The following is a 27,148-nucleotide window of genomic DNA, read 5'->3' as shown; positions in this document are numbered from 1 at the left end:
AAAATAGCCACGGTCTTCCAATAACGTCAGTCCGACTGATTAGCAACTGTCCAATCGCGTGACCTGGCCTGGGCAAGTGGAGGCTAATTGGCGCCAGCTTGTTTAAGGATGACAACAAGCCTTTCTCTGGGTTGGTGCTGAAACCAGACACTGGAGCTAACTTCCTCCTTTAACACGTGGCTCAGCTTTAGCCAAACCGGTTTGTCGTGTTCTCTCTCCTTGCGAGAAGCCCTTCGGAATTTCCCACTTTCAAAGGTTGCAGCGCCCGTCCGAGGTAAGCGCCGTTAAGCTTTCCCTTTCGCTCTGACGCGGACCTTTTAGACGAATACTTTGAATACTTCCCAATGGCTGTTATTTAGTAAGCCATGACGCGAAGGCGCAATTTCAATCAATCTAGATGAACTAGGCTAACATGTATAGCGACTCCCTGGCCAAAGTCGGTCAACGAGCCCACTAAAATCGTCCTTGAAAACTAAACCTAAACGTCCAGTTGAGCGCGAGCGTGAAGGCCATCGTAAACGACGACTCCGGCCGTGTCTTTTGCTGGAACACTTGAATGCGTTTCAGCATGAACCCGTTGGGGAAGGAAAAGTCTTCCGCGCCCATCCCGGCGCTCCCGCCGAGACCCAGCAAACAGGTAAGGATGTTCGCGGGGGGTCAATCGGGGTGCCTCCTCGCTTTGGTTCCTCTATTCCGCAGGAGTCGTCCAATACCGCGGAATGTGGCGCCAATGAAGAGAGCAAGTCCAAGGTATGCGGGTTTTTCTTTTCCACACCGCCCGGATAGATGCCCGCGAGTGATGCCCCTGTTTGCTTTGCAGAGGACTGGCGTGATGGGCGTGATGCAGAAAGTCAACCCTTTCAAGGCTTTCTCGCAAGTAACGCAAAACCAGTGACCTGACGATTTGTGTCTGTCGAAGTGGTTTTAATGATGGGCCTATTTCTCATAGACGACCTCCACGGTCAGTTCGCTGGAACCTGGAACTGAACCCACGCAGGTGGGAAGAACGAACAAGACCTGAAACCTAAGCCAAAAGAAATCCCGTGTCAGTCCCCTTTTTCGTTCAACCCGCAGAATACCGGAATGCTGAAAGGAATGATTCAGAAAGTCAACCCGTTTAAGTCTTCGGCACCCCAGAATCTTGAGCAAAAGGCGAAGAAGGAGCTTGGAGACGAGTCGGTGGAAAGTCGAGAGAAAAAACAGGTAAGCGATACCCGTCGGCTTTTGCTGTCCTTGACTTTGTCCGGATTTTAGAACCCTGGCGTGATGGCGAGTGTCATCCAGAAGGTCAACCCGTTCAAACCCTGGCAGTCCAAGGTAAAGGATGACGTACTCGGGACTCTTTTGGAAAAGCGCTTGTTGAATCGGACGCGGTCTTTTTGTTTCAGGGCGCCGAGCCCGTCCAGCCGCCCCACCCAGAAAGTCAGACGGACACGGGCAACCTGTCCGGAAAGCCGCAAGAGGTATTTATTTTTTGTCTAGAGACCAAAAATGAGTACCGTATTTTCACGACTATACGCCGCATCGTATTTTTAGCCGCAATGTCAGTAACGAGTGCTATTTCTGTATTTTACACGCACAAAGGACGCACCGTTTTTATAGACGCAGCCAGGCATGGCAAAACATACACCAGCTTAAACATTGTATACATTGATGTCAATGTATACAGGCCACAATCCATTGGGTGTATTGACAAAAGAACTACATATCCCAGCAGTCACTGCGCAGTACTTTTTCTACAGGGAAAATAGTGGAGTCGGGTGGGGGCTGCTTGCCATAGTTGTGAGAGCTGTAGGGGATGGTGTACCCTATCCACTGATTTATTTGATTTTATCGTGATAACAATTTTAGTATTGGTCCATAGATAAAGCGCACTGGATTATAAGGCGCACTGTCTATTTTGGAGAACATTTAAGACTTTTATGTCCGCCTTATAGTCGTGAAAATACGGTAACTTTGAATCATCAAGCAACCAGTGTGTGTTGTCCTCTCAGCAGACCGCCGCTGACGATTTACGCGACGGTGCTGATCCGAAAAGCCAAACTAATGAGCAGCCAACGAAACGAAAGGTTCGAATGGCGCTTAAACAACGTGGCCATTTGTCCTCTATAAAAAATATTGTCTATTCTCAGACCTTCAGAATCAAAAGAATTCTTCCCGCTGCGCTTTTTGGCTCCGGAGCAAAGGTACAAGTCCAGCTGGACCTCGGTCTATTGACTTGCAGCAATTCCTCATTAGATTTCTGTCTGACTGGCTCCGCAGGAATCGGACGCTCCGCCTCCTCAGGTATCGTCACGTGGCTTCCTAGAGATCCCGTCCTCTTCAATACTCACGGCTCCCCCGTTTCGGACCCCGCACGCTAGGAGGTGGAGGTTCAGACCTTGGAGATGTTGGACTTACCCGCGCTGGAGGACTCAAGCGACCTGGATTCTCTGGAGGTTAGAAATGTTTGATTTAAACACGTGGTCTGGCGTAAAGCTAAGCTAAACGTTTATATGTTTGGCAGGATGAAGGTGGGCTCCTGACTTGGTGGAGAACAGTCGACGGTACGTACGGGACGCTTTCCTCGCGGCCTGCAAAGGCGCTCAAGGTCTTCTTCTCGCTCAGGATGGGACCAATGGAACGAGACCGTCCTCGACTACACGCCTGAAGAGTAAGTGGACTTTTTTTGGGGGGGTCTTCCTTGCTTCTCTTTGAAACAAACGAATGCTCAGCAGCCAGGTAGGGAGGGCGAATCGCTTTTTTTCCCCCGATTTGAGAATTTTCGCGTGGTTAGCGTGGATTTGACGCTAGCTATGTGGGCGTCAGGGTGGTGGAAGCGGCGGCGGACCGCGTGTTCATGGCGGCGCGGCTCTTCGTGGCCCTGTTCAACCGGCGCGGCGCCTCGCTCCAACGGCGGATTTTGGATCTCCTGGCGCTAGCCGACTCGGCCGACCACTTCCACAAGAAGACCTTGTCGGCCAGCGTGGGCGGGAGCGTGGCGGGCGTGGCCGGCTCCGTCACCACCATCACCGGACTGATCCTGGCCCCGTTCACGGCCGGGACGTCTCTGATCGTGACGGCCGTGGGCGTAGGCGTGGCCACGGCGGGCGGCCTGACCTCGGCCTCCGCCGGCATCACCGACACGGTGCATTCCAGGACGGACCGAAAGAAAGTGGAGAGGATGATCCAGGGCTACCGGGAGGAGATGAGCGACATCCAGGACTGCCTGGAGTTCTTGCAGGTGACCTTCCCGAGTCCAGAAAAAGCACTTTTGGGACCCGGAGCCGAGCCAAACCCCTTTGAGCACCAACTCTCAGTACCCAATCTAGTAGTACGCCCTTTGTTTTAGCCATTTTGCCATCGCTAATAGCGAGCACTCGCCCCCACGAGAAGAAGAAACAGAGCGCCAAGCTCGCCTCGGCTCTGGAGGAAATGCTCAAAGGGAGCTTAGAAAGTACACTTAGCTCCACCCTCTGCTTTCTCTGCCGCCAGGAAGGCATGGAGACCCTGGAGGAGTGGAACTTTGAGCGCTACGCCAAGAGCGTCTCCCAGAAGTACGCCAACCAGAACGTCAAGCACGTGGTGAAGGAGGGCGCCCAGGCCGGCAAGGCCTTGGTGATCAACGCCGAGAGCCTGGTCAGCACGGTGCAGGTCCTCAACGTGGCGGGCGGCGCCGCCAAAGCCGCCCAGGTCATGAGCGTCACCACGGGAGTCATGTCCGGGCTCTTCCTGGCGCTGGACCTCTACTTCCTGGCCAAGGACTCGGTGGAGTTGAAGAAGGGCGCCAAGACGGAGTTCGCCGCCAAGATCCGAGAGGTCTGCAAGGACCTGCAGGACGGGCTCCTGGAGCTCAACCGCATCAAGGAAGACTTGCAAAAGACCATGGACGGCATCCAGGTGGAGGAAGATGACAGCGAGGACGAGGAAGACTAGATCCCCGACAAAGTCTGCCGCCCCCCCAATGGAAACGGACACAAAAGAAAAGCCCCAAGACCGGTTTGCCCATCAAATGACTTTAATCTCTCAAATTTGTACTTGGCCTTTTCTTTTTGAACGGACAGCCCATGTTGTGGCGGGTCAATCCCAAGGCCAAAGACCATTCGTCTTTGTTACACGACTGGCAACAGTCACACGCGGGACCTCCCATTAAATAACACCAAAGCAATCAGTAGTTTCATTTCAATAATCACCATCTTCACCTGAAAACAAGACAACGCTTTCTTGTAAGCTGAAAATGAACGGTCTCAAGCTTCAAAACGTTGGACGGCAACCGCTCATCGGCTGGACGGGCACGCGTGTGTGTGTGTGTGTGTGTGTTTACATGGAATATTTTCCCCTAAATAACATTCATCTTCATCTGGTCGCCGCCGGCGAAGCGCGTCGAGTGCAAGGCAAGACAGTGGATTAGGAATGGACGCCGCACAATATGCGCATGCTCGCCGGCCGCTCCGCTTGGCACGCGGCGCCACGAAAGCCCCCAAGGCGAAAAAAGGCGGCGGGCCGTCCTGGGTCATCAACACGATCACGGACGCGAATGCACGAGAGGCAGCGAAGGAGGACGGCGGCGTGGGAGCGGACGCCGGCCGGAAATAAATGGAAAAAAACCCGAGAACCACTTGGCAACCTTATTAGCGATAATAATAGTCACGGCTCGACACACAAATACATTCAATGTTGTTTTTTTTTCTGATCTCGGCGAAGACGGGCGCCCCTCGTTGACGCCGTTTTCGGACAGAGGACACATTCGTGGCGGGAGACCCGTCCCGAAAGGTGAAGCGTGGCGGCAGGTCGGCGTCTGCTGGAGCGCCCCGGCCAGAAGAAGCTCAGTTGGCCGACGGTTCGTCGACATTGACGTCCAGTGTTCCTAAAGCGCCGCGGTGGCACGCCGTTAGGCGCGACGTACGAGGAGAGAACTTCCCGAAATGGCGTACCTGAGAGCGAGCTGTTGGACTTCTGCTTGTGGAGTTTCTCCTTCTCCCTCTTCACCTTGGGCATGATCTTCAGCTTCATGCCGCTTTTCCCGAAGGGGCGTGCCGAGTCCTGCACCGCCGGCGCCGCCACCACCGCCCCCGCGTCACAAAAGCGTGCTAACGGCAAAGCCCGGCGGCCCGGACCTCACCTCTTCGGCGCAGTGCATCAGCGGACAGATCCAGTGGATGTCGTCCAGCTTGTGGAGCTCGCCGCCCAGGTTGCTCAGGGTGAGGCGGAGCTCCTCCTCTTCGGGGGTATCGGACTGAGAAGGAGGGAAGCGGTGCCCGTCAATCAGTGGGTTCTCAACCGTGGCGGACATGAGCGAGGGCTCACCAGATGTTTGCCGTCCAGGAGCATTGTGGTCTCCGCCTGCAGAACTTTGCTGCTGTTGACGATTTCCACGGCCGTGCTGCGACTAAGAAACTGGAAGCAAATGACCAGTCACGACACACGGGCTTCAGGTCCTCGCACGCTGGCTGTTCGAAATGCGCCCGGCGTGGGTCGACCGGGCCATCTGTCGCCCCGTCTGGACCCATCTGTCCCCGCCCCGTCCCCGTCTGTCCCGTTCCACCTACCTCGGGGCTGAACAACTTGGCCTCAGTCAGCACCCCGGCGCTGGCGTTGACGGCGTGCGCCAGTTCTTGCTCCACCAGCTTGTGGGACTTGGCGGTTTCACGGATCCTGCGGGGGAAAGCGGGCGTGAGCGGGGGTGACGTAGCTCCGCCCCTAGCCGGCCGGCGGCGCGTCACCGACTTGTTGATGAGCATCTCGGCCACCAAGCCCAGTTGCTGAACCTGAGCGCACTCCTCCTCCGTCAGGTACTCCATGGACTGCTGCGAGTTGAGGCGGGGCCTGTTGGCCCGGTCACTGTCGATCTTCAGCTTGTCCTCCCACGACTTGAGCGTGCTCTCGAAGGCCTGCCGGCAGATGGATACGGAAGTCAGACGGATTCAGAAGGCCGCGCAAACGGAGGAACGGAAGGAATCCCGACCGACCGACCCACCCTGTCCCTGGTCAGCATCTGAGCCCGGTTCTTGTGGAGTATCTTGACGATTCCCGGCGGCTGGATCCAAGCCTCGCCGTCCACTTGCACGGGGACGCCCTCCTCTCCCAGGATGGTGATCTTCACCTGGCGGCACTGAGCGCGAGAAGTCCCCGGTCAGAGTGTGCGCCCGTCCCGGCGCCCTTCCTGGCACCCGCCCGGCGACCCACCTGTGCGATCCGGTGGCGCTGCAGGTTGATGACCCTGGACACGGCCATTTGCATGCTGCCGAACACCGCCACCACTTCCAGCTTTTTGTCGTCAAAAGACGGCGCGCCGAAGTTCTGCCGGGAGAGAGAGACCCGAGAGCCCTTTGGCCGTCACCGAAGGCCGCACTGGCTTTTCAACCTTCCACTCACATTGTCCTCCTTGGTGCCCCCCCAGAAGTTGATGCCCCCCGCGTAGCTGGGTATGTTGAGCACCGCCAGGCCCTGGAGAATGGGCAGAGGAACGGTGGCGCCGTCGCACTAGACGAACACAAGCGGGCGTTACGGAGAGACCCTCGACTAGAACACCGGGTCAGATAGAATTTCCAAGCGCCAAACCTCCAGCTGAACCCTCTGCTCCAGGTTCTTGTAGGTCTTCTGGACTAGCTCTTTGGTGCCCAGGACTCCGTACCACATCATGTTTTTGGTGCGACTGCTGCGGGACAACCGTGGCTCTTACTATTTTGGGCCCGATGGCGCGTCTACTCCGCTTTTCCCCTTACCTGCACTTTTTGGGATGCTCGTCGCGCTTGTTGTTGAACTCCAGCGAGATCTTGGCGTCCAGGCCGATGCCAAAGTAGTTGTTCATGACGCACTTCTCCCAGCATTGTCTGCGGACGTGGCCGGAGACAAAAGTCAGTCAGGGCGGGGCAAAAGAGCCACCGGCGGGTCCAAGAAGCGAACGCTTACACAGAGTCCTCGTTGAAGTTGACCGTGTGGAGGTGGGCCGCTTTTTCTGACACGATGGGCGACGAAGGGGCCAGAGTTCGCTCGCCTGGACAGAGAAATAGCGGCGAGCCCCCCGTTGTAGCGATGGGAACTCCAAAAAAATGGACTTTTCTCAGCACGTACGCATCTCGGCGTCCTTGAGATCCTCGCTGTTTTCCCGTTTGACCGAAGACGCCGACCACATCTTGTGGGCTTGGGTGTGTCGGTTTTGCTCGTCCACCACTGCAACATGAAAAATGGAGTGAGTGAGCGGGCCGCCGCTCTGACCAGACCAGGCCAGCCCACCACCGTCGGCCCTCCGTCCACCTTTCTCGGCCTGTTCGATGATCTGCCTCAGCGCCTTCTTCAGGCTGTTCGCTCGTAGCATCAGCTGCTCCCTGGAGCGGTACGTTTGGCCCTCGTCGCCGCCGTCTTTTCCCTCGCCGGAGTCGCCGTCTCCTCCGTCGGCCGGGGAACCCGCCGGAACCACCTGGGGGGAAACGTTTCTTGTTTTGCTTGCCTTCCCCGGATCGCTCCTTCTCTTACCTGAGCTTCGGCTTCCTCACTCAAGGCTTTGACCAGGGAATCCAGCTTCTCGTTTAGCAAAGCACACTGGAAAAGAGTCCTTTTTTTAGCCAAAATTTGGAGTGTGAGGGGTGTTACGCAAGCGCTCGTGCAACGGCCACCTTCTTTGCCATAGCGTCCGCTTCCTCCTTGTTCTCCGTGGCCCTCTCGTACGCTTTCCCCACCTCCGCCACAAACTCGTTTACCGTCCCACACAGGAACCTGCGGAGCGAGAGGGGGAAGCGCTCGAGCGGTCACGTAACACCGTCGCTTTCGTCGCCCACCTGGCCGAGGAAATGACGTCGCTGTGTTTGTCCGAATCCAAGATTTTGGCCAGGTGGGGCGCCACCGAGTCGGCGTAGTGAGCGATGTGAGCCTGCGGGAAAGTGGCATTGGATCATGGCGGCGCCGTCGTCCACGTGCATGTCCCAGGACGCTCACCTGCAGCGGGCATTCGAGGAGGTCGTCTTCCTTGGCCGCCGCCGTCGCCACGCGTTTAGCCGTGGCGGGCACCTCGTAGGTCATCACGCTCCACCTGATCCCACGCCACGTCGGCCGTGAGTCTCGCGAGAGAGACAGACTATTTTTTTCGGGGACCTGAGCCTCTTACCGGTCCAGCATTTTGGTGGTGGCCCTCTCCAGCTTCTCTAAGATCTGCAACAGCTGGGCGTCGTCGTCGCAGAGGCCCCCCCATCCCAGGACGCGGGCCAAGTCGTTCCCGGTGCCCAACGGCAGCACGCCGAGCTGGCACTGTGAAAGAGCGGCAGCCCGTCCGTCTCCGGAGCCACGCGGCGCGCCCCAGGGGCGGAGCCACGTGGCCTACCTGCTTGTGAAGGTTGAGCTTGTCCAGTTCCGAAAGCACCCAGCCCACGCTGCCGTCGCCGCCGCAGACCAGGATGCGAAAAGTCACGAACTTCTGAAAGAGGCGCAGGCTGGACGGCCCAACAAAACGGCGTGAGGGGAAAAGCCCCCGGCATCCTCGCCCCTCGGGGACCGGCGCCGCCCGCCCTACCCGAGCTCCGGCCCCCCGTTCATCAGGTCGAAGACTTGGGCCGGGTTGAGGAGCTGCTTGAACTTGCGCAGGAACTTGACGCCCTGGTTGTCGCCGCTCTTGGAGTTGACCAGGACCAAAAGAGGGCTGGAACAGAAGGCCGAGGTGGCCTTCCAGAAACCTGAGCGAGAGGGGGGATAGTTTGAAGAAAAGATCCAAGGCCGAGATGGCGCGAGACGCCCGCCTCTCACCGTCCGAGTCGATGCTGTTGAGTGCCGTGGGAGGGATGATGGACACACGACACTGACCCAGGGGGCAAACCTTGCCCATTTGTTCCTTACAGCTGCCGTGGACCTGCAAGCAAACATCTCCAGGCTCACTCAAATGCCAGGATCAGGAGATGGTCTTTCACCCCAGCACCCCTTTGGTTTTGGAGCCATGCTATCTTACGATGGCCTTGCACCACAGGCAGCGCCAGTCCTGCAGCCGTCGCACGCTGCCGCAGTTCTTGTCGCACACCACGCACTTGGCGCTGACGGGCAGGTTGCCTTCCAGCCACTGGTGCGGCATGGACACCTGGGCACGAGACGGTGCTTTGAGCAGTTTCAGTGCACGGCAAGAAAGAAAAAAAACAGGCCACGCCACGCACCCCTTCCTCATCTTCGACGATGTCGTTCCCGATGGAGGCCAGCGTGGTCCACTTGCAGTTGTTGGTGGAACGCACGGCGCAGCGCTTGTGAGCCTTGAATTTGCACACTTGGCGAGGATGGCCGGCGAGATGGGTTTTAGCTCGTGCGCAAAAGGACTTGCCGTGGAGCTCGTTAGCGGACTTACCTTCGCAGGACAGTCCGTGCGAGATGACGCCCGGCAGCGCCTCTCGGCAGACGTTGCAGAAAGTAGGGCGGGCGTGCGAACAGGCGTACCAGTTGTGCATGCCGGAAAAATGCTCCACGTTGAACTGGCTGGTCTGCGGCGAGCGGGGCGCCGAGTGGTCAAGCCCAAATCCAGAGGAGCCTTCTCAAGACGGCGGCACTCACCTCGTAGATTTCCCACTTCTGCACCGATCGGAGCGCCCCGATCCAGTCTTCCATTTCCTTCCTGTTCTCGGCGCACAGCATCAATTTGCGAAAAGGAGTGATGACCTGGAAAAGCCCACGTTGGGGGTCAGGGAGACGTTGAGGGGGGACGGCGGCCGGCGGCTCAAACCCACCGTGAAGCTGTTGTTGATGTTTTTGGTGCCGGTCTCGGCCACGCTGGCGTCCGACAGGTCCACCTCGTCAAAAATCAGGGACTGGAAGAAGATACGAGCCAGCTGGAGCGCCATTCTTAACGCGGCGTCCTTTCGGGACAAACCCCCAGCACCCCCCCCCCCCCCCCCCCCCCCCCCCCCCGTCCGTTACCTTGCAATCTTTGGCGTAGTAGAGCGTCCTCCCTCGGAGCTTGAAATAGCGGCGCTTCCATCTTTGGAAGGAACTGGTCTGCTTCAACAGGATTCCCTCTTTCACGCTCTTCTGTTGACACAAACGAGAAGAGGAAAAAAAAAAGCTCACGTGAGGAATTCTGTAAGCAAAGCGTCACCATGTTTGTCTTTCACAACACCACGAGGAAGAAGAAGAAGAAGAAAAAGAACCGCTCGCCCCGTTCCGCTTTACGAGCGTCCGGACTTTGCTCCGCCGCTAAGCTACGGCGTCCTTTACGACGCGGCGCGGCGCGGTGCTGACCTCCTGCTCCAAGTGGCGGCTTTGGGCCAAATTGGCTTCCGAAGAGCTCAGCTGATCCTCCTCCTCCTCCTCCTCCTCCTCGAGGCACGCGGGGGAGACGCAGCACCCGGCGAAGGCCTCCATGGCCACGAAAACCTGGCCCCGGGCTGCCGGATCTGAGAGTTGCAAGCCCGAGCGGCCAGCCGCTTCCTGACGGGACCGGTCCGCAGCTGGCTTTCCGCAATGTCGGAGCGCTTCCGCGGAAAGTCAACGACGGCCCCTCAGGTGCGCCGCCGGCCCCGCCCCCTTCCGCCTCGCGCCAGTCGGACAGGTTCCTCCAGGAGTCGTATTTATAGCTACGAGGAAATAGGCTTGCTCCTACCTGAGCGCACACGCACGCGCATGTACCCCTCTGGTGTTTTTGTGAACTCCTGTCCTGGTTTTTGTTTCGGATCTGAATGAGTTCAAAGAGTCTTTTTGTCCTCCCGTCCCTCGACGGGACCGCCCACCCAATTCACCCTCTCGGCGCTGGCGGGCGGCCTTTTTACGAGGCGAAGCTAAGCATTTTCGTAGCGCTAGATAAGCGCACACTTAAGATAAGTGCTCTTCTAAGTGAACCAATGGCGAGTCCTGATGGACTTGGGATAAGAAGGTTAAAAAAAAAAACCTCAACACTTGCGCACCACTTGGACTTTTGCCGCAAAGAACGAGCCGTTTTGCGACTTCTTCGTAAAACGCACGCTAACCTATTTGGTGTTCTCTTTTCCCCGTCGCTAGCGGCCCGTGAACGGTCGCCAAAATGAAGCTAACGTCGGCCCCAAAAGGTGGAAACATTTGAAACAGACTCTGGTCGGCCCCGGCGCGAACGTGTCGTCGAGCGCGGGTGCGCGGTTAAAAGGAGGCGTGGGAGGACTTTGCACCATGGCGACCACATCCTGTCTCATGCACCCCCCGCGTGCCTATTTATAGACACGCAAACACGCACGACGCACAAGACTTGGACAGGAAAAGAAACTGACGACTTATTCTACCCCGTCACTTGCACCAGCCGCTCTCGGTTTTGCCCGTTAACGCCGTTCTCTGCTATCATCCCGTTTTTGGGATTCTGCCTGGAGGGGTTAGTGCGTGGCAGGACACATAATCTCCTGCTAGTGGCGGTGGTGGGGGGGCGGGGGGCGTCGCAACATACGGACCAAATCTGGCGTCGGGGCCGCATAATCCCGAGGAAAGAGATGACAGGCGCTTAAACCCTCAATGCCGTTAGCACGTCTTTAATTGCCATTGGTGTTTCATCTTTAGCATTAGCATGACCCCGCGACCCACGTGGGATGACCGGGCCTCCGTCCCAAAGAGGACCCCGTCCGTGGTCTTCTCTTGGGAACGGAGCGTAACCTCGATTGACGTGGCGTTCTTTCCCAGATGCTAACTCGGACAGACGCCCGCTGGCTTCTAACCACGACAAAGCCGCTCAGACGGCAAGCCGGGTCAGGTTTCAAAGACGAGATGGACGGAGAGCGATACGCGCGATCGATGCCGCCCGTCGAGACGCCTACGGGAAAGGGGAAAGCGCCCGTGTCAGGTTGCGGCTCATTAGCCGCCACGCAAACACACTCCATCTGCGTCCGCAGACAGACACGGTCCCGTCCTCGCCGTCCCGACGCGGGCGCCGAGGATAGCTCGTTAGCCGTATTTTCATCCGGCGGAGGCGCGGCCTCATTAAGAGGGGTCTCGCCGGGATAGAGAGGCAAATGACAAAAAGGACGCTCGGGGAGGACGAAAAGGGATGTCGTACGGCGCCTCGGGGACGTCAAGGACGAGGCCGGGACAAAAGCGGAACGCGGAGAAAGGTTTTTGCTAGCTCGGTTGTGTTGAATACGAGCTAATTTGGGATTGTAACGAGCCTTTTGCACCTGTTTCCACTCCGACGCAATCTCAAACACGCTTTTTGTCTCCGCAGCGCCGCGTCCTGCCAGAATGAAGCGCGCCCAGCCTGAATCAGAGCGCAGAAAGAGCCGCGGGCGCAACGCCGACCATCCCACACGCCGGCCGGTAAGTGCGCTTATTCACCGACCCACGCGCGTTTGCTACCTAGAAGTCGTCCGTGCCCACGCTCTAGTGTCCCGGGGGCCTGAACGCCAACTTTTTTAGCGCTGCGTCAGCCGAGGATTTCATTTGACTTGTTCAAATCCCGCTCACGCAAAAACTGGGGGGCTCTCGGGGGGACGACAAGCCACTTCTACTCCAACGCCGTGTGGTGGTGGCACTTGTTCGCTATTTGCTACCGATTTTTGCCATCTTCGCATACTGAATTAGTTTGCCACTTGTAGCCGTTGGATCCATTTTAACTGGGAATAGTGCCGTTGACAGCCAATTAGACCGGATATCCCCGCCTCCCTAAATTGGATTGGACATCTAACGCCACCCAGGAGTTAATATTTGCAACAAAAGAGAAAAACATGGCCAAAAAAATGGATGCTATCCACCGAAGAACCCGTTTCCCCACAAACGTCAAGCGAGCTGACCGCCGAGCTAAAAGCCCCCCTCGCACTTACAAAAGCATCTGAAGCGAGGTTCCCTACCACGCTAACGTGCACGTGGGACGCCACTTGGTGCGCAAACCCACACCTGCACCATGAGGGCGAAGCGCAACCGGTAGGACCGAAAAAAAAAAGAGTATAAAAGCTTACGTAACCAAACTTGAGGAGGAGGAGGAGGCGGCACTTGACCGTTTTGCCGACGCGAGCTAGCTCGTGAATCAACTCCATCCCCACGAAACGTCTACGCTAGCCGCCGGCCTCCAAGGTCGCGCGGAGGTGAACCCAACCGGGAAGGAGTCTCAGTCGCGGGTGTGGCCGCCCCGCGTAAAAGCAAAAGCGCCCCGACAGGAGGGTCAGCGCGTAGGTCGCGCGACCGTTCTAGGCTAGGCTTTCCGGCGGCTATCGCCATGGCAACGAGCGGCAGAATCCCGCGCCTCCGATTGATCCCGGCGCAATTTCCAGCCAGCGGTCGATGGCGGCGCCACATAATGATCCGGACTTGACACAGTGACATTGAGTCGGCCGGAGTGCCCAGTCCATTATCCCCGGTACGAGTCCCGTCGGCTCCTTACCTTGGCCCGCATCTGCCCCGACGTGGACACTTTGCGGATCAGCTTGTGCGACGTCTCTTGCTCCCCGTCGCTGTCGGACGACTCGTCTCCCGCCTCGCTGGCCTGCCGGAGGGACGGACGGCGTCTGATTCCGACCGGGCCCCTCCCGGTTCGGGAAAGGCGCCGGTCGGTCCGTAAGCGGCGGGACTCACGGGAGGGTTCCTCTCGGGGTCGCCGGGCTCGGCCACGTACAGGACGTTGGGGTTGAGTTTGGAAGCCATGACGGGACTCTGCAGAAGAAGCCAAGCCGTCAGACTTGCGTTCTCCGTGTGGATGGATGCGCGGGGTGGTGGTGGGGGGGGGGGTGCCGCGGTTACGCTCGCCTCTTCCTCTCTCGCGCGCACAAGCAAACCTTTGTCTGGTTCTTTTCCAAAACGGCCCCTTAGGATGGCGACATACGGGGTGAGGATGAGGAGGATGACGATGACGGCGGCGACCACGAGAGGCGGACGGAAGAGGAAAATGTCGCCGGTCGGCAGGTCCCGCCGCGCGTTTCCATCTCGCCCCGCTTGCGCGTTTCCATCTCGCCCCGCTCGCGCGTGGAATCGCCGTCGGCGACACGCGCGCGGCTCGGCTCGGCTTACCTTCGCTCCTCCCCCCGGCGGCGGCCGGGGCTCGTCCGCCGCTTCCGAGTGTTCGGTGGCGGGGCCTCCTTCCTTCCTCCTCCTCCTCCTCCCGTGCCGGCTGCCGGAAACGGACTGGAGCAGGTAGGAAGGGTGGCGGAGAACGGGGAACGGAAGAGAGGGAGAGACGGTGAGAAGAGAAGGAAGGCAAGGGCGGAGGAGGAAGGCGAGCAAGCCAGCGAGCGTGAGTGCGTGAGTGCGAGCGCGCGCGCGCTCCTGCTCGATGGAGAGAGAGAGAGAGAGAGAGAGAGAGAGCAAGAGAGAGAAACGAAAGCGGTGCGCTTCTGAGGTTAAGAGGTGGAGCGCAATTGAAGACCAATTATTGTCTTCAACACCGCCCCCAGCTCCAAGCGTCGTGTCCTTGGGGCTCGAGTCGGACCCTGAAACTGGCACGCGCTGTGGCCTTCTCCTTGAATGCAACGGTGGCGGTCGTTCCGCGCTGTGCTTGGTTGCCCTTAACAACGAAATGATGAAGCAGCAGTGGCGGCGGATGACGACCATGATTTTCGCCGCATCGCCGTCACGTGCGCTCATTCGCCGCCTCGGGCGAAATAGGTTGGACTTCCCGGGTCGGCGACGGCGGCGGCGTTGCGGCCCGTTCCGACCAGTTTGGAAGCAACAAGTCCTTTCGATGGAGGTTTACGATAAAGGCACGTGGCCACGCGGCTGTGCTGCCACCTAGTGGATGGCCACGGCCCAGCGTGGAGAGAGCCCCTAGGCCCCGCCTACTCGTGCTCGGTATTCCCGAGACCGGATGGAAGGGAAACCTTTGAACGGCCACGTTCACGCCAAGGGAAACCGCTGCAAACGCCCGAGGGCCACCTGACAAGTGGCCATTTTGTTTCAACAACAGTTAACGAAGGAATAATTGGCGTCTACACCGCGTTGGCCTTAAAATTTCTGTATCACCTCCCGCTAATTGAGTCACTTCCCATTTCCGAGTCACTTCCTTTTCATTTTAGGCCCCTCCCCAGTCTACTACGGGATTTAGGGCACGATCTCCAATAGGTGGGACGGCGGAGCCCTTTGGGTCTCGTTCTGGTCCGGACGCGGCGACCTTTCACAATGGTCGCCCAGATTCCGCCACATCCGGCCTTAGCATCGTGTTTTGAACGCACGCCCGGCCGGCGTGACCGCCGCCGATGGCGGAGGAGACTTTGGTGACGTCATGTGCGCTGAGGAGTGGGGACGGCGGCTCGCAAAGAGTACCGACCGAGCCAGCGCCAAAGAAGAAGATTGGCGCTTGCCCGCGGGGACCGCAAGCAGCTGGTCATTTTCTTTATTTCCCCCCCCTCCCTCCCTCCAAGCCCGAAGTGCCCCGGCCCCCCAAACGCCCCCGCCCAGCCCCTCAAAGCCCCCCCCTCCCATCCCACTCGGTAGTCGCGCTTCCGCTCACGCAGTGCTGCGGCTGAATGAAAGGTGACTTCTCGTCCTTCTCGCGGCTCCTCTCTCGCCGCCTTTTTTTTGGGTGGGGGGTGTTTACCGCAGTGATGTGCACCCGGCAGGCGACGGGGGCCGGGGTGGCGGACGGAGGGGGTGGTCTTTGTCGGCACCGGTGACCTTCCCAGAATCAGACGGAGGGGGAGGGACGGAGGGAGGGAGGGAGCGGGCGGGGGTTTCTGGCCGCCAGCCCTTTTTTTTTTTCATCTTTCTTTTTGTGAATGGAGCGGCGGACGGACGTCATTTTAGCCGCCGGAGCTCCGACGCGCCTTTTGCCCGCTCGGCCCGGATGCCTGGACGGCGTCATCCTCGGGAGAGGATGATGTGGAAGCGCGTCTAAAAATTGCCCCGGCGCGGCGAGCCGGGACGTCATGCACCAATTTTAGCGGCGTGCTAAAAATAGCATTTGTTGATCTTCGTCAGGATGACGAACGGAAGCGTCGGCGCCCGCTTTTAGCCGAGGAGCCGAGAGGGCGCATTCCGCTTGACGAGCCGCCGTCCGTCCGTCCTTCCTTCGCGCTCACTCCCGCAACCCCCCCCCCCCATGATCCTGTCGCTGGCGGCGGCGGTGGCGGCGGCCGGGAGCGGCCTCAACTCCTCCTCGGCCCCGGAGCCCGCCAACTGGTCGTCGGTGGCGTGGTGGGAGGAGCCGTCCAACTCCACGGCGGAGCCGGCGGTGCGCGCCGCGCCGCCCCAGCCGCGTCCGGCGACGGAGGTGAGCCCGTGGGACGTGGCGCTGTGCGCCACGGGGACGCTCATCTCCTGCGAGAACGCGCTGGTCATCGCCGTGCTGTTCTACTCGCCGGCCCCCAGGGCGCCCACCTTGGTCCTGATGGGCTCGCTGGCGGCGGCCGACCTCCTGGCCGGCCTGGGCCTCATCCTCAACTTCGTGGTCACCTACCTGGCGTCGGGCTGGCCCGAGGCGGCCGGCCTGCTGTCGGCGGGGCTGCTACTGTCGGCTTTCTCTGCCTCGGTGCTCAACGTGCTGGCAGTGACGGTGGACCGCTACCTGTCGCTGTGCAACGCCCTGACCTACCACACGGAGCGCACGCTGACCCTGACCTACGCCATGGTGGCGGCCATCTGGCTGGCCTGCCTGACGCTGGGCCTGCTGCCGGCACTGGGCTGGAACTGCCTGCGTGAGCGCTCGGCGTGCAGCGTCTTCCGGCCCGTCACCAAGGCCAACGCGCTGGCGCTGGCCGTGGCCTTCCTGCTGGTCTTCGCGCTGATGATGCAGCTGTACCTGCAGATCTGCAAGATCGCCTTCCGCCACGCGCAGCAGATAGCCGTGCAGCAGCAGTTCCCGGCCAGCTCCACCACCAAGGGCGTGTCCACGCTGGCCGCCATCCTGTGCGCCTTCGGGGCCTGCTGGCTGCCCTTCGCCGCCTACTCGGCCGTGGCCGACCCCAGCTACCCGCCGGCGTACGGCTACGCGGCAGCGCTGCCGGCCGCCTGCTGCTCCGTCATCAACCCGGTCATATACGCCTTCCGCAACCCGGACATCCAGAAGTCGCTGTGGTTGGCGTGCTGCGGCTGCGTCCCGCCCCAACTCTCACCCCGCCCCCGGGCCTCCGGCGACGTGTAGCCGCCGGACAGGTTGGACGCCGAGGGCAGCCACGTAGGCGCGTCCCTGGGTTTCGGCACCAAGTCAAACGGATCGTCTCGCTCGTCCGCCGTTTTGACGGCTAGCGAAGGGTCCAAACCCAAAACGCCACCTTCGAGGAATTGGGTGGCGAGCGCTTGTCTTCCCAAGGTGTTTTTCTTATGCAACGCTGTACAGAAAAGAATATTTTTGTAGTATTTCATCAGGGCGCCGTTCTTCCCGCTCGCGTCCCTCGGTCGGCTTTTTGGTGAGAACAAGTGCCATATTTTCCACAACCGTCTTCGCTTTGGTCCCGAGACATTTGCGCAAAGCTCGGCTCACTCGGCTTTCTCGGTTTCCCCTCCCTCGCCCGTACCTGCGGAAGGCAAGTCGGTTGGGCCCGCTCTAAAAATAGAAAGTCACTTTCTGGCTTCTCCAGGGAACATTTGGTCCTGGTTTTCTGCCGCTCGCTAGTCCTTGGGTGGCTAACCCTGCAACGTCACGCGTGTACAATATCGGGCTGGAGGTACCGAAGTAGGATGGAGCGAACGAGAAAAAAAGAAAAATGCAAAATAGCTCATATTTGGACCCACTTTCAGCTTATCTGTAAACGTATCCATGGTGCGTGTGCCTGTGTGTATGTGTGTGCCAATCCACTCAATGTTTTAACAGCGTCTAGATGGGGGGAGGAGCTTGAGGGGCACGCGATAAGAGTTCCACTTGTTGCACTTGTATGTTGAATGTAGAAGATCCAAGAGAAACCTTTATTTTTAATATTGTACATAAGTCGCACAAAATCAAATGGTCAACAAAGGCAAATAAATACAAGTCAAGACAGCATGTGTGTGTATTGTCAACGGGTCAGAAAAAAAAACTGCGCAGAAACGAAATGTCCACTTGAGCATTTATTGTCTACAGTTGCATGCATACAGCAAAAGTCTTTGAATTTATTCAGAAGAAGAATGTAATTGTGCCTTGCTTTCTCCACCAACACATTTGCAAATGAAGCGAATCCTGCACGCGGGGGTGCCCCACTGCTGGCCACGTGACCCCCCGGACGAGATGAGTGGGACACCCCCGCGTTCATCGATCCGACCGGATTTAAAAGCACAACGTTTCACCTCAATCCAGTACAAAATGGCGGAGTAAATGAGAATTCTTATAGCAACAAAACAGTCAAGCCCAGCGCTAACGCTGTTTTCACCACAATTGCACATGAATTTCTTTATAGTGGAGGCAGAAATCCCTCCAACGGTGGGAACGGCGACGCTCCTTAGATTTGCGCGTCAACGGCCACCTTTCCCACGCGCTCTCCCGAGTTTCCCATCATTTTTTCTGACGACGAACGCAAGACCACACCACGCCATCCGACAAATCGACTGTACAATGTGTTCCTATGTGACAATGTATTTTACACTCCCGCCACTAGGTTGTGCTCAAGAGAAAGGGCCAGTCAACACGGCGTCAAATGAGACCAACACGTCCCTTACGTTTACCGTCGATCGAGGACAATTTGTTTGGTAAGTGCCGAAACCGGTATTGGGGTCAATTAGAAAAGTCCCGTTTGAAGCACACCTAACTTTTGTTCTCGTTCAAAATGCCGGCGCTGCTTTTCTTCGGGAAAAAGTGCCACCGCCTTTCAGTCGGACCACTCGTTTTCATCCAGCTCGGAGTCGTCGTCCGACTCGCTGTACTCCACGGCGATGCGTCGAGACAAGATGGTGGCCACGTCGTTGCCCACCGGCTCGCGCTTGGCTTCCTGTTCCCGCTGTTCTTGCACCTTCCTCAGCTGGATGCCTGCGGACAAACAATCCAAAACCATAGGTGAGCGAACGTCTACCGTACGCCCCCGGTCCGACCCCCCCGGGTTTCTCCGGACGACCGCGCACCTCGACGTATGGCGGCCAGCAGGTCGGAGCGTGCGTCGCTCATGGGGATCATGCCCAGCATCGCCCCCTTCCTGGTGGCTGGAGCGCCGTCCGACGCCGCTTGGCCCGCGCCGGTGCGCGTGGGCGTAGGGTGCGCCCGCTGGGCTGTCGGACCCCCGGGCGGGGGAGGGGGTGGGGCGGCCGGCGGCACCCCGGAAGGGGGGTGAGCCGGAGAGGGGACGTAGTTGACGGGAGGCGGGGGAGGGGAGGGCGAGTAGGGCCGGGAGAGGGCGGAGGAGGAGGGGGGCAGGGCTGACGCCGCCCCGGAGGGAGGGCCCGGGGCCTGGTCGAAGGCCGTCTGCGCCGACGGTATGGTCGGCGGAGGGGGAGGCGGGGCGGGCGGGATGTAGTACTCCGGGATGGTGGAGGGTTGGCCTCCGCTAGGGGAAGACAAGAGGACAGGTGTCAGGTGACAGGTGCCCATCCCGACGACCTTCGGGGCGTACCCGTGTCCGGCCCGGTAATCCTTCAGCGCCGGCTGCCTCGGCCCGTTGACGGTCAGATCGCCGGCGGCCTGGCTGGCCTGCGCCGACGGGGTCCGGCCCAGGGAGGCGGCGTGGCGCCCGGCCCCGCCGGCCGCCCCGCCCCCTCCCGCCGGCGGGTTGGCGGGCCTGAGTCCCCGATCCAGCGACTGGGTCTGCGCCGCCGAACCCGGGTGCTCCCTGGCGCGGGAGTGCTCCGCGGCGGACGCCTGGCCCGAAGAGTGGTTGGGACTGGCGGGGTAGGAGTCGGAGGCGGCCGACCTGACGGAGAGGCTCGCGGGTCAGCGGCCGTGGCTTGGAAAAGCGCTCACGAGCGAGAAGGGTACCTGCTGTCGGGGGACAAGGAGCCCTCGGGGGACATGCCGTGGTAGGGCGAGGGCGTGAGCCTGGCGTCCGGTCGGAACTCCTTGTCGTAAGCCAGCACGTTCCACTCCTGACGCCGGTTGCGGGCCTTACGCACCTGGTGGGGGGGGAGAGGCGCGTACCGTGACGGGGGATTCGGAGGGAGGTGGCTGGGGGAGCGACGACCCCCGACTAACCTTCTTGACTTCCCGGCCAGGCTCGTCCACCTGCCTCTGCTGCTCCTGGTAGACAAAGACAACGCCTTAAAGTCCGGGACCGCCAACGGGCCCGCGATTTTTCAGAAAGTGACGGCAAGGAAGACAACGCCAAGCAAAGCCACGTCAATCAAGTAAGCGAGATGAGTGCGTGCATGCGTGCGTGCGTGTTCGGAGCGTTCGTCGGTGGCGCGTGCGCGGGGCGACGGGGAAAGGTCAGGGGTCGGGGTTGTCTTACAGAGATGGACAGGGGGCTCCTGGGTGGGGCCTGTCTGGAGTGGGGCTTGTCGGGATGGGCCGGACAGCCCTACGGAAACATGGGAGAGACAAGCTGCCACGTTAGAGCGGGAAAGATGGAGGCCGAGGAAGAGAGGTTGGGTCGGGGCCGGTGAAATGGAGGCGGACGCGAAATGGAATCTGCACAAAGCTCAGCAAACGCGCGCGGCGGACGACCGACGGCCACTTGCGGCCGCGCCTACCTTCTGCCGCCGCTTCTCCTTGCGCTTGTCCTCCGTGGCCTGCAGCATCTTTTCCTTCCACAGGTTGAAGAAGTAGGACGAGTCCGTGTAGAACTTGAGAGCGTCCTTCTTGTCGTCCCTGCGGTAGAACGGGGTTAGGGCGAGGGCGGCGGGCACGCGGGGGGTGGGGGGGCCGAGAACCTGTAGGGGCTGAGGATGTTGAGTGGCGGGGGTTTGTCGCAGCGGTGGTACATCTCCACCACCGGGTTGGGCACCGATGTCCTGGACACCACCTGCTGGTCTTGCACCGTACTGCTTTTGAAGGCCTTTCTCATGTTGATGTCCTGCAGCGACACTGTGGAAGAAAAGATTGTTGACCAGATTGACCAGAGGTGGCCCGAGGTGGCCCGAGGTGGCCCGTGCCCCTGCGGTCTTCTAAGGCGGCGCCGGCCGGCCCAGGCTTTCCGGGCACTGCCAGATGGCCGCAGGCGCTCTCGCATCGGAATTAACGCTACCGACGTGACATCTGCTCTCTCGAGCCACTTGAGGTTGCTTTGCGCTCTTAAGGAGCTTTTGGGGGCAAGTGGCGGAGGTCACGGGAGGTTTGCCGCCGCCGCCTCGCAAAGGGATGCGGATCTGGACACGCACCTTCTTCAACCGTGGAGTCCAGCTGAGTGACTTTGACGGCCAGTTGGTCCACGCGTTCCTGCAGGCCGCTCATCCTCACGTAGAAGCTGTTGGCTTCGTTGAACAGCTCCCCGAAAATGTCCTCAGCGTGGCGGCCTACGGTTCAGGACGTGTCAAGTTCCTAAGTCCCAAAGGGCTTTCCCCGGCGTACTCACTGAGGCCTCCCAGCTGCTTGATGATGGCGGCCAGCGTGCTGTTGGTGACGCACTCCAGTTCGCTGGTCACGCCGTGCGGCAGCGCCCCGCGGCACAGGTGCCTGGGTTCGATGCTCCTCTTCACCAGCGGCATGCTGAGCGAAAGAAAGAGCTTGACAAAATGTCGGGCCGGCGGACAGGACTCGGGTGAGAGCGCGATCTGCCTGTCGCTCGGTAAACAGCCCGAGCCGGCATTCTGATCTGCCCCCCCTCCCCACCAACACCACCACCACCACCGCCTCCCCTGTCCGGCCCCTCACAATTGAATGTGTCGGTCTCAGCGCGGCCGCGTCAAGTCATCCGGCAGAAAAAGCCCAGGGGGGGCCCGGCCCGCCGTGAGCAGGGGTCGCGGCGCGTCCAGCCCGAAGCGGGACGCCGGACGTCTCCGGAAATCCTGGAAGACACGTCGCGTCCCATTTCTCGCCTCAAGTTGGCACCCGCGAGCGCCAACACCCCCCCCCCCCCACCCCAACCCATTTGCTTACATAAGTGCCATCCCATGCGGTCCCTGCAAAACGGCATTGTATTTCTCCCAGAACGAGTCTCGAAATGACGAGGCCGCTCGCAACATGGCTGACGCGCCGGAGCACGTTCACGGTTACCATGGCAACCGGAACGTCCGAGGGAACCGGGGTGAAGGAAGGAAGGCGCTGGTGCCTTGCTCCGAGGCATCCACGGACGCCTTGGTCGCGTGATCTGAGGGTGGGGGGGGGGTTGGGGGCAAGCACGCGTTTAGGTGGAGGAGGCGGGTTCGTTGGGGGGGGGGGGGGGCGTCGACATCGGTCACGGTGGATGGGAGGCTTTGCGGTGGATGTCGGGGGCTTTGCGGATAAATGGAGGGGCCTCAACTGCGCGCACGAACCTTACCTGCCTGCCCGTTGATGCTCTGCTCTTCTTCTTCTTCTTCTCTTCGAACCTTCACGAGAGTCCTCCCCTCATTGGGCGGCGGCCATGTTTTGGGGCGCAAATGCAAGGATGGATGCGCGAAGCGACGCACGGCCGGGCGGAGGGAGAGAGGGAGGGAGGCGCGACTGGCGCTCGACTCTGCTCGTGCGGCGTTTCCACGGCAGCAGCGTCGAGCCGCCCAGCGGTCAGCCACTCGCGGCTTCCGGTTCGCATTTCACAATAAAAGCGGTGAAGAGCCAGGCGGCAGTGGCATTTCAATTTTCTTCGGCTCGGTCCTTCAAACCTGTGTGACGTCCTCGGACCCTTGGTTTGACGCGGTCGTCGTTTACGACGAGATGACGTCATTCAAGCTTGAATTAATTGGGCTCTGTTGAGATTTATTGAATATTGGTCCACCCAAAAAAGAAAGGAAAATGGTTCATTCAATGAAGAAAAACGAGCCTTTGACTTGTGAATTGAAGACGATACAAAATGAGGAAATGGTGAAAAAACAAGGCAAACAATATGACCCGACATTTACGTCTCACCACATTTGTACCCACTGGTGGTAGTTACTAAAAATACCCACAGGAGGGCAATCGTGAGACGTGAATCTCGCGTTTGTACCCCAATTACGTCTGGTTTTGCTCGTTTTTTTCACCGTTTTGACGTAAAAAAAATGAAATATATATATATACTCAAGTGTCTAATGAAAAAGAAAGAAAACAAGGCGAATGTGTTTGTATGTGAGCTGTTTATTTGTCTATCGCTGTTTCTAGATAGGATGGTCTTTGCGCATGCGCGCTTTCTCACTCGTTCTCCAAATATCAAGTCAATAACCGCATATTTTTTGGTATAATTAATTTAAAAACGTGTAGTATTTTCTATAGCGTGGATGTGCAGTCGTGGGCTTATTCACGATGACGCCGTATCCGTGACGAATGTACGTCAAGGAAGTTAATTAGACCGGAAACGGAAAGAGTATTTTGCGTGGCGTGTTCAAATTGTTTGTCAGTCTCCACTGGCGTCTTCAGCACATGCTAGCTCGCCGACGGCAACTCTTGTAAGTTTGTCGCCTTTTCGAAGGCACAAGTCGACTATGGAGACGTTTTACTAATTGTTTGCTTTCTCTTTTCCAGGAAACATGCTTTCGGTGACTACTGCTCGTTCAACGGTAAGAAATGTTTCAAATTTCTACTACCCGTTTTTCTCAATGCATATTTCTAGCGAACGCTTCTCTCAATGTGCATTTCTACTTTTAATCAGTTTGTTTTTCCGTTTAGATCGGGCATCACACGTCCGAATCAGTGATTTTAATCCGGCGCACCTGTACCTAACTACTGTATTATGATGTTTAATAGTAAATGATCTTGGCTTTTTTGAGCCTCCCGTTTGTGCGGCATTTAATATACCCTTGCCGTTTAATATACCTGGGTATATTAAACGGCAACTCGGCTTTTTTGGCAAGATTTGTATGGTGTTCATGGAATTTTAATGAATTTGAGTATCTATCATTATGGCCCCAACTCAGACTTTATTCATAATACGGTAGCTGCAGAAAACCATGTTTCCAATTCCGAGCTCATTTAAATGGACATCTGGCACTCTAAAGAAAAGCAACGTATTCATCAAGTGAGTTTTGAAAATCAACTGCCATCGGGATTTATTGAAAATCATTTGGGTGATTTAGAATGGATGTTTGTTTTTTGAATTCCCCTCGCGTTTGTTTTACCACGAGCGTCATCCTGACGTCACTTATGGTTAAGTATAATGGTCATAGCTGGAATGTATCATCTTGGTAGATGCAGAGGAGTAAATGGTTAGGTTACTTAAATTTTGCTAACCATTGATGGAGTTGGATGTCCAACCTGTTGACTGGGAGGGGGCAAGTCAGGCATTGAGAGCTGGCAATAGCAAAGTCATTTAACTATTTTAATGTCAGGAAGTTCACATGGTGTTTTAGTTTATTGTTTTATAGTTAATTAGCCGTATTTTCACGACTAAGGCGCACATAGAAGTCTTAAATTTTCTCCGAAATAGACAAAGCGCCTTATAATCCAGTGCGCTTTATATATGGACCAATACTAAAAATCTTATCACGATAAAATAAAATGAATCGGTCGATAGGGTACACCGACTCTACTATTTTCCCATAGACAAAGTACTGCTGGGATATGTAGTAGTTCTTTTGTCAATACACTCAATGGATTGTGGCCTGTATACATCGACATAAATACGAGAGCCTACAAAGCAATGGTTAAATAAAAATGCTGTGTATATACTAATGGATGATGCCTAAATGACTTGATTGAAATAGAATTTATTTTTATTTTTTCCAGGAAGGAGAGTTTGAAGCTTGCAGGTGTGCCAAGAGGACTAATGGGTAAACATTTTGCACATAATGGTTCAAATCCAGCACAATGTCCACAAATGTGGTTCACCTTGATTGAATTTCCATTTGTCTTTTAGGAAAAATTTGGCATGTTTCCGGAGATCCAAGTTGGGATCAAAACGGCAACATTTGCCGGACAAGGGCTAAGAAGCAGGCTGGCATCCAAATGTTGCGTAAAACTGCTTACTAAATGTAACTCATTTTTAAAGGTGAACCAAAAGCCTGACCAGCAAAATGGTAGAAAGGTGAGCCACGTTGTAATGCATGTGACGGACTTAACCGTGTTGTCCAACATAAAAAAATGATTAAACATGGTGTTATTGTCTTCCAAAGGTATCCATGATGCTAGCCCGAGTAGCAAAATGGCAGAATGTCAGCGCTGCTTGAAATGTAATGGATGCCGCTGTCTTGTGATTTATTTTCAAGCATGCAAATAACCATTTTTGTCCTTAAAGGTTACCAAGGACTGGAAATATGGCAGAAATGAATCAGTACTATAAAATTAAGGTGAGGATTGTTGCCATCTAACTAAGTCCAATTTAAAAAAAAATTTGGCCCATTTCTTGGTTTTCCAAAACTACAATGCAGGTGAAAAATGTTGTATGTCTCAAATCTTAATGCATGTTGTCATTTAACATTTTGAAACTATTTGCAGGGGCTGTTCGTGTCTGACATCCACTTATGAAAGCTGGTTACCCAAGTCTAGGTACAGTTTCAACATTTTAGTAATGTTTATTATTATTTTTTTAAATACACATTTGTGACCAATTGGCTCATTTCTTGCAATCAATGATTTAAATGCATTTTCATTTATCTTTTTGTTAGGCAGACAATTGTGACGAGTCCAAATTCAATTTATTGGCGAAAAGAAGAGCACAAGGGCCATGTAAAGAAGATAAAAACACGGTGTTGTCACTGGTTCGCGGCCAACACGTCATTCAGAGCTTTCTTGAACTGAGCGACCGTCGGCTTCTCGACCACACTCTGCGGGAGCCAGGTTCCAAGGTCCGGCGATGCGCACCGAAAAAGCAGCCTTCCGCCGATTTTAACCGGAACCTGCGAGGATACACCTTCCACGGATGACCCCTCACAACCTCGATCAGGTGCGGGCGTGAAGAAGAGATCGCGGGGCATGTTGTAGTTACCGTGGAGGATGTTGTAGGCCAGTATCAGGTCCCCTCGCAGACGCCTAGCCTCAAGGGTCGGAAGATTGAGTCGCTGGCATCTTTCCTCGTAGGACATTGTGCTGAGACCGCGGACCATCCTCGTTGCAAGTCTCTGGACCCGCTCCAGATGCTGGATGTCCCTGGCGAGGTACGGTGATGCAGCTTGGACACCATACTCGAGAATGGGCCTCACCAGGGAAACATACAGCGGAAGGAAGATGTCTGCAGTGATGATGGTAAAGGACCGGAACATCAGGAACAGCACTCCGCGAGCTTTGTTGGCTGATTGGATGCATTGGGCAGTTGGTTTGAAAGTGGAATCGACAATGATGCCCAGATCTTTGCACCATTGAGATCATTCCCGTTCCAGACGTCCCGGTTCAAAATCGAGAGGTGCATCAGGAGGAGCCCCAATAGCCAAATGACTGCATTTAGTGATGTTGAGCTGCAAGTCCCACAGGTTCGACCATCTCCATACGTGATGAAGGCACCTACGCAGGTCCTCAAAGTCACTCCGGGGAGCAACGAGCTTCACATCATCAGCAAAGAGGAGATCCCGCTGGCAGGTCGTTGACAAACACCAAAAACAACAGTGGTCCAAGAACGGAGCCTTGGGGGACACCGCTGGGGGCGTTGTGAGTCTCCGAGAGTGTGCCGTTAACTTGAACTTGAAAGCGTCGAGGAAAAATAACCCGTCACTTGGATTGGAGAACTTTATTCATCCCATATTTGGAAAATTTTCATTGTGGCAGTAGCAAAAGGGTTGCCCAGGCCAACACAGCTGTGACTACTTCCCAATCATCCCTCCTCCAATCAAGATCCACTTCCAGTCCTTATTTAAACCCTTTTTATTTTGCAGTTTGGCTCTTGGCTTCCTTGGTCTTTGATGCCCTTGACTGGCTGTGATTGTAAATGCTGAGGCAGTGGTGTCTTTATTTTCTCTAAGACAGCACTCATTGCCTAGCGTTAAGTAAGTTTGTTTGCCCCAGCTTCACCTGGTATTGTAAGTACGCTCACTACTCATAGTTATATTGAGTATTTATGTCGATAAAGTTAATTATTTTGGGGTGCATAGGGGGACTTGACAAGTTTAGCCACCCTGGGGTATACATATAGTTTTTTGCATTTATACATGTAGTTCATTCGCCTGTCTAGACTTTTATGACTCAGTTCTGACAGTGGCACCCTTAGGCCTTATTTCCTGTATTTTTGTGGGTGTTCTTTTGAACACCTGTCTGGGAGGGTGTGTTTTTTTACTGTTTTTATTTGAGGGTGCTGCTTTAATATCTTTTGCTTCCACTATGTTGTCCCGTAATCCAGGTTTTGGTGAACGTTGTTGTTAATAAATCATCATTGAAGGCTACTTGCAATGTGTCTGGCCCGTCATTGACTGAATCTTTCTGCTGTGGTAGTTGCGACTCACTGGTATAGCTTACCATCAG

General features: G+C 56.7%; 4 protein-coding genes across 12 annotated transcripts; 2 read left to right on the top strand and 2 right to left on the bottom strand.

Annotated features, from left to right (window-relative positions):
• The first annotated feature begins 13 nt into the window (after window positions 1-13).
• On the top strand, window positions 14-4,147 carry LOC144066082 (uncharacterized). Of its 3 annotated transcripts, XM_077589424.1 has the most exons (16): window positions 14-274; window positions 568-637; window positions 700-750; window positions 821-877; window positions 950-997; window positions 1,075-1,203; window positions 1,255-1,317; window positions 1,389-1,463; window positions 1,995-2,069; window positions 2,133-2,186; window positions 2,263-2,286; window positions 2,364-2,438; window positions 2,507-2,546; window positions 2,608-2,653; window positions 2,809-3,223; window positions 3,475-4,147. In XM_077589424.1, exons 2-16 carry the CDS (start codon window positions 569-571, stop codon window positions 3,913-3,915), a joined length of 1,662 nt encoding a protein of 553 aa, XP_077445550.1. In that variant the 5' UTR covers window positions 14-274; window position 568; the 3' UTR covers window positions 3,916-4,147. The 3 variants fall into 3 exon arrangements, with proteins under 3 accessions (XP_077445550.1, XP_077445549.1, XP_077445548.1); XM_077589423.1 differs by having other exon boundaries at window positions 14-637; window positions 1,998-2,069; XM_077589422.1 differs by having other exon boundaries at window positions 14-637.
• Window positions 3,980-15,221, bottom strand: LOC144066080 (diacylglycerol kinase delta). Of its 2 annotated transcripts, XM_077589419.1 has the most exons (31): window positions 13,897-15,221; window positions 13,465-13,542; window positions 13,274-13,375; window positions 9,865-9,975; window positions 9,675-9,755; window positions 9,502-9,606; window positions 9,299-9,431; window positions 9,114-9,220; window positions 8,915-9,040; window positions 8,716-8,818; window positions 8,486-8,645; window positions 8,297-8,405; window positions 8,084-8,223; window positions 7,915-8,008; window positions 7,758-7,849; window positions 7,596-7,695; window positions 7,456-7,521; window positions 7,237-7,399; window positions 7,054-7,152; window positions 6,892-6,976; window positions 6,705-6,812; window positions 6,541-6,637; window positions 6,355-6,462; window positions 6,166-6,279; window positions 5,957-6,091; window positions 5,707-5,870; window positions 5,529-5,634; window positions 5,287-5,376; window positions 5,102-5,215; window positions 4,914-5,022; window positions 3,980-4,846 (listed from the first exon to the last, which is right to left on the bottom strand). In XM_077589419.1, exons 1-31 carry the CDS (start codon window positions 14,467-14,469, stop codon window positions 4,806-4,808), a joined length of 3,813 nt encoding a protein of 1,270 aa, XP_077445545.1. In that variant the 5' UTR covers window positions 14,470-15,221; the 3' UTR covers window positions 3,980-4,805. The 2 variants fall into 2 exon arrangements, with proteins under 2 accessions (XP_077445545.1, XP_077445546.1); XM_077589420.1 differs by lacking the exons at window positions 13,274-13,375; window positions 13,465-13,542; window positions 13,897-15,221 and adding an exon at window positions 10,186-11,083.
• On the top strand, window positions 13,630-27,069 carry gpr185b (G protein-coupled receptor 185 b). 5 transcript variants are annotated; one of them, XM_077589429.1, is made up of 11 exons: window positions 13,630-18,477; window positions 18,585-18,781; window positions 19,927-20,058; window positions 23,288-23,322; window positions 24,488-24,531; window positions 24,618-24,785; window positions 24,874-24,930; window positions 24,996-25,047; window positions 25,196-25,246; window positions 25,366-25,643; window positions 25,778-27,069. In XM_077589429.1, exon 1 carries the CDS (start codon window positions 15,920-15,922, stop codon window positions 16,958-16,960), a length of 1,041 nt encoding a protein of 346 aa, XP_077445555.1. In that variant the 5' UTR covers window positions 13,630-15,919; the 3' UTR covers window positions 16,961-18,477; window positions 18,585-18,781; window positions 19,927-20,058; window positions 23,288-23,322; window positions 24,488-24,531; window positions 24,618-24,785; window positions 24,874-24,930; window positions 24,996-25,047; window positions 25,196-25,246; window positions 25,366-25,643; window positions 25,778-27,069. The 5 variants fall into 5 exon arrangements, with proteins under 5 accessions (XP_077445555.1, XP_077445556.1, XP_077445559.1 ...); XM_077589430.1 differs by having other exon boundaries at window positions 25,366-25,702; XM_077589433.1 differs by having other exon boundaries at window positions 25,370-27,069.
• Window positions 17,850-22,367, bottom strand: LOC144066083 (actin-binding protein WASF3). Of its 2 annotated transcripts, XM_077589426.1 has the most exons (11): window positions 22,131-22,367; window positions 21,225-21,358; window positions 21,031-21,165; window positions 20,584-20,737; window positions 20,404-20,521; window positions 20,163-20,231; window positions 19,907-19,951; window positions 19,694-19,827; window positions 19,332-19,628; window positions 18,847-19,265; window positions 17,850-18,754 (listed from the first exon to the last, which is right to left on the bottom strand). In XM_077589426.1, exons 2-11 carry the CDS (start codon window positions 21,355-21,357, stop codon window positions 18,597-18,599), a joined length of 1,662 nt encoding a protein of 553 aa, XP_077445552.1. In that variant the 5' UTR covers window position 21,358; window positions 22,131-22,367; the 3' UTR covers window positions 17,850-18,596. The 2 variants fall into 2 exon arrangements, with proteins under 2 accessions (XP_077445552.1, XP_077445553.1); XM_077589427.1 differs by lacking the exon at window positions 20,163-20,231 and having other exon boundaries at window positions 22,131-22,366.
• Window positions 27,070-27,148: the final 79 nt, after the last annotated feature.

Source organism: Stigmatopora argus, chromosome 20, assembly GCF_051989625.1.
Source record: "Stigmatopora argus isolate UIUO_Sarg chromosome 20, RoL_Sarg_1.0, whole genome shotgun sequence".
NCBI classification, from domain to species: domain Eukaryota; kingdom Metazoa; phylum Chordata; class Actinopteri; order Syngnathiformes; family Syngnathidae; genus Stigmatopora; species Stigmatopora argus.
Note: the sequence above shows the minus strand (reverse complement) of the source record. Positions and strands in the feature narration are given on the sequence as shown.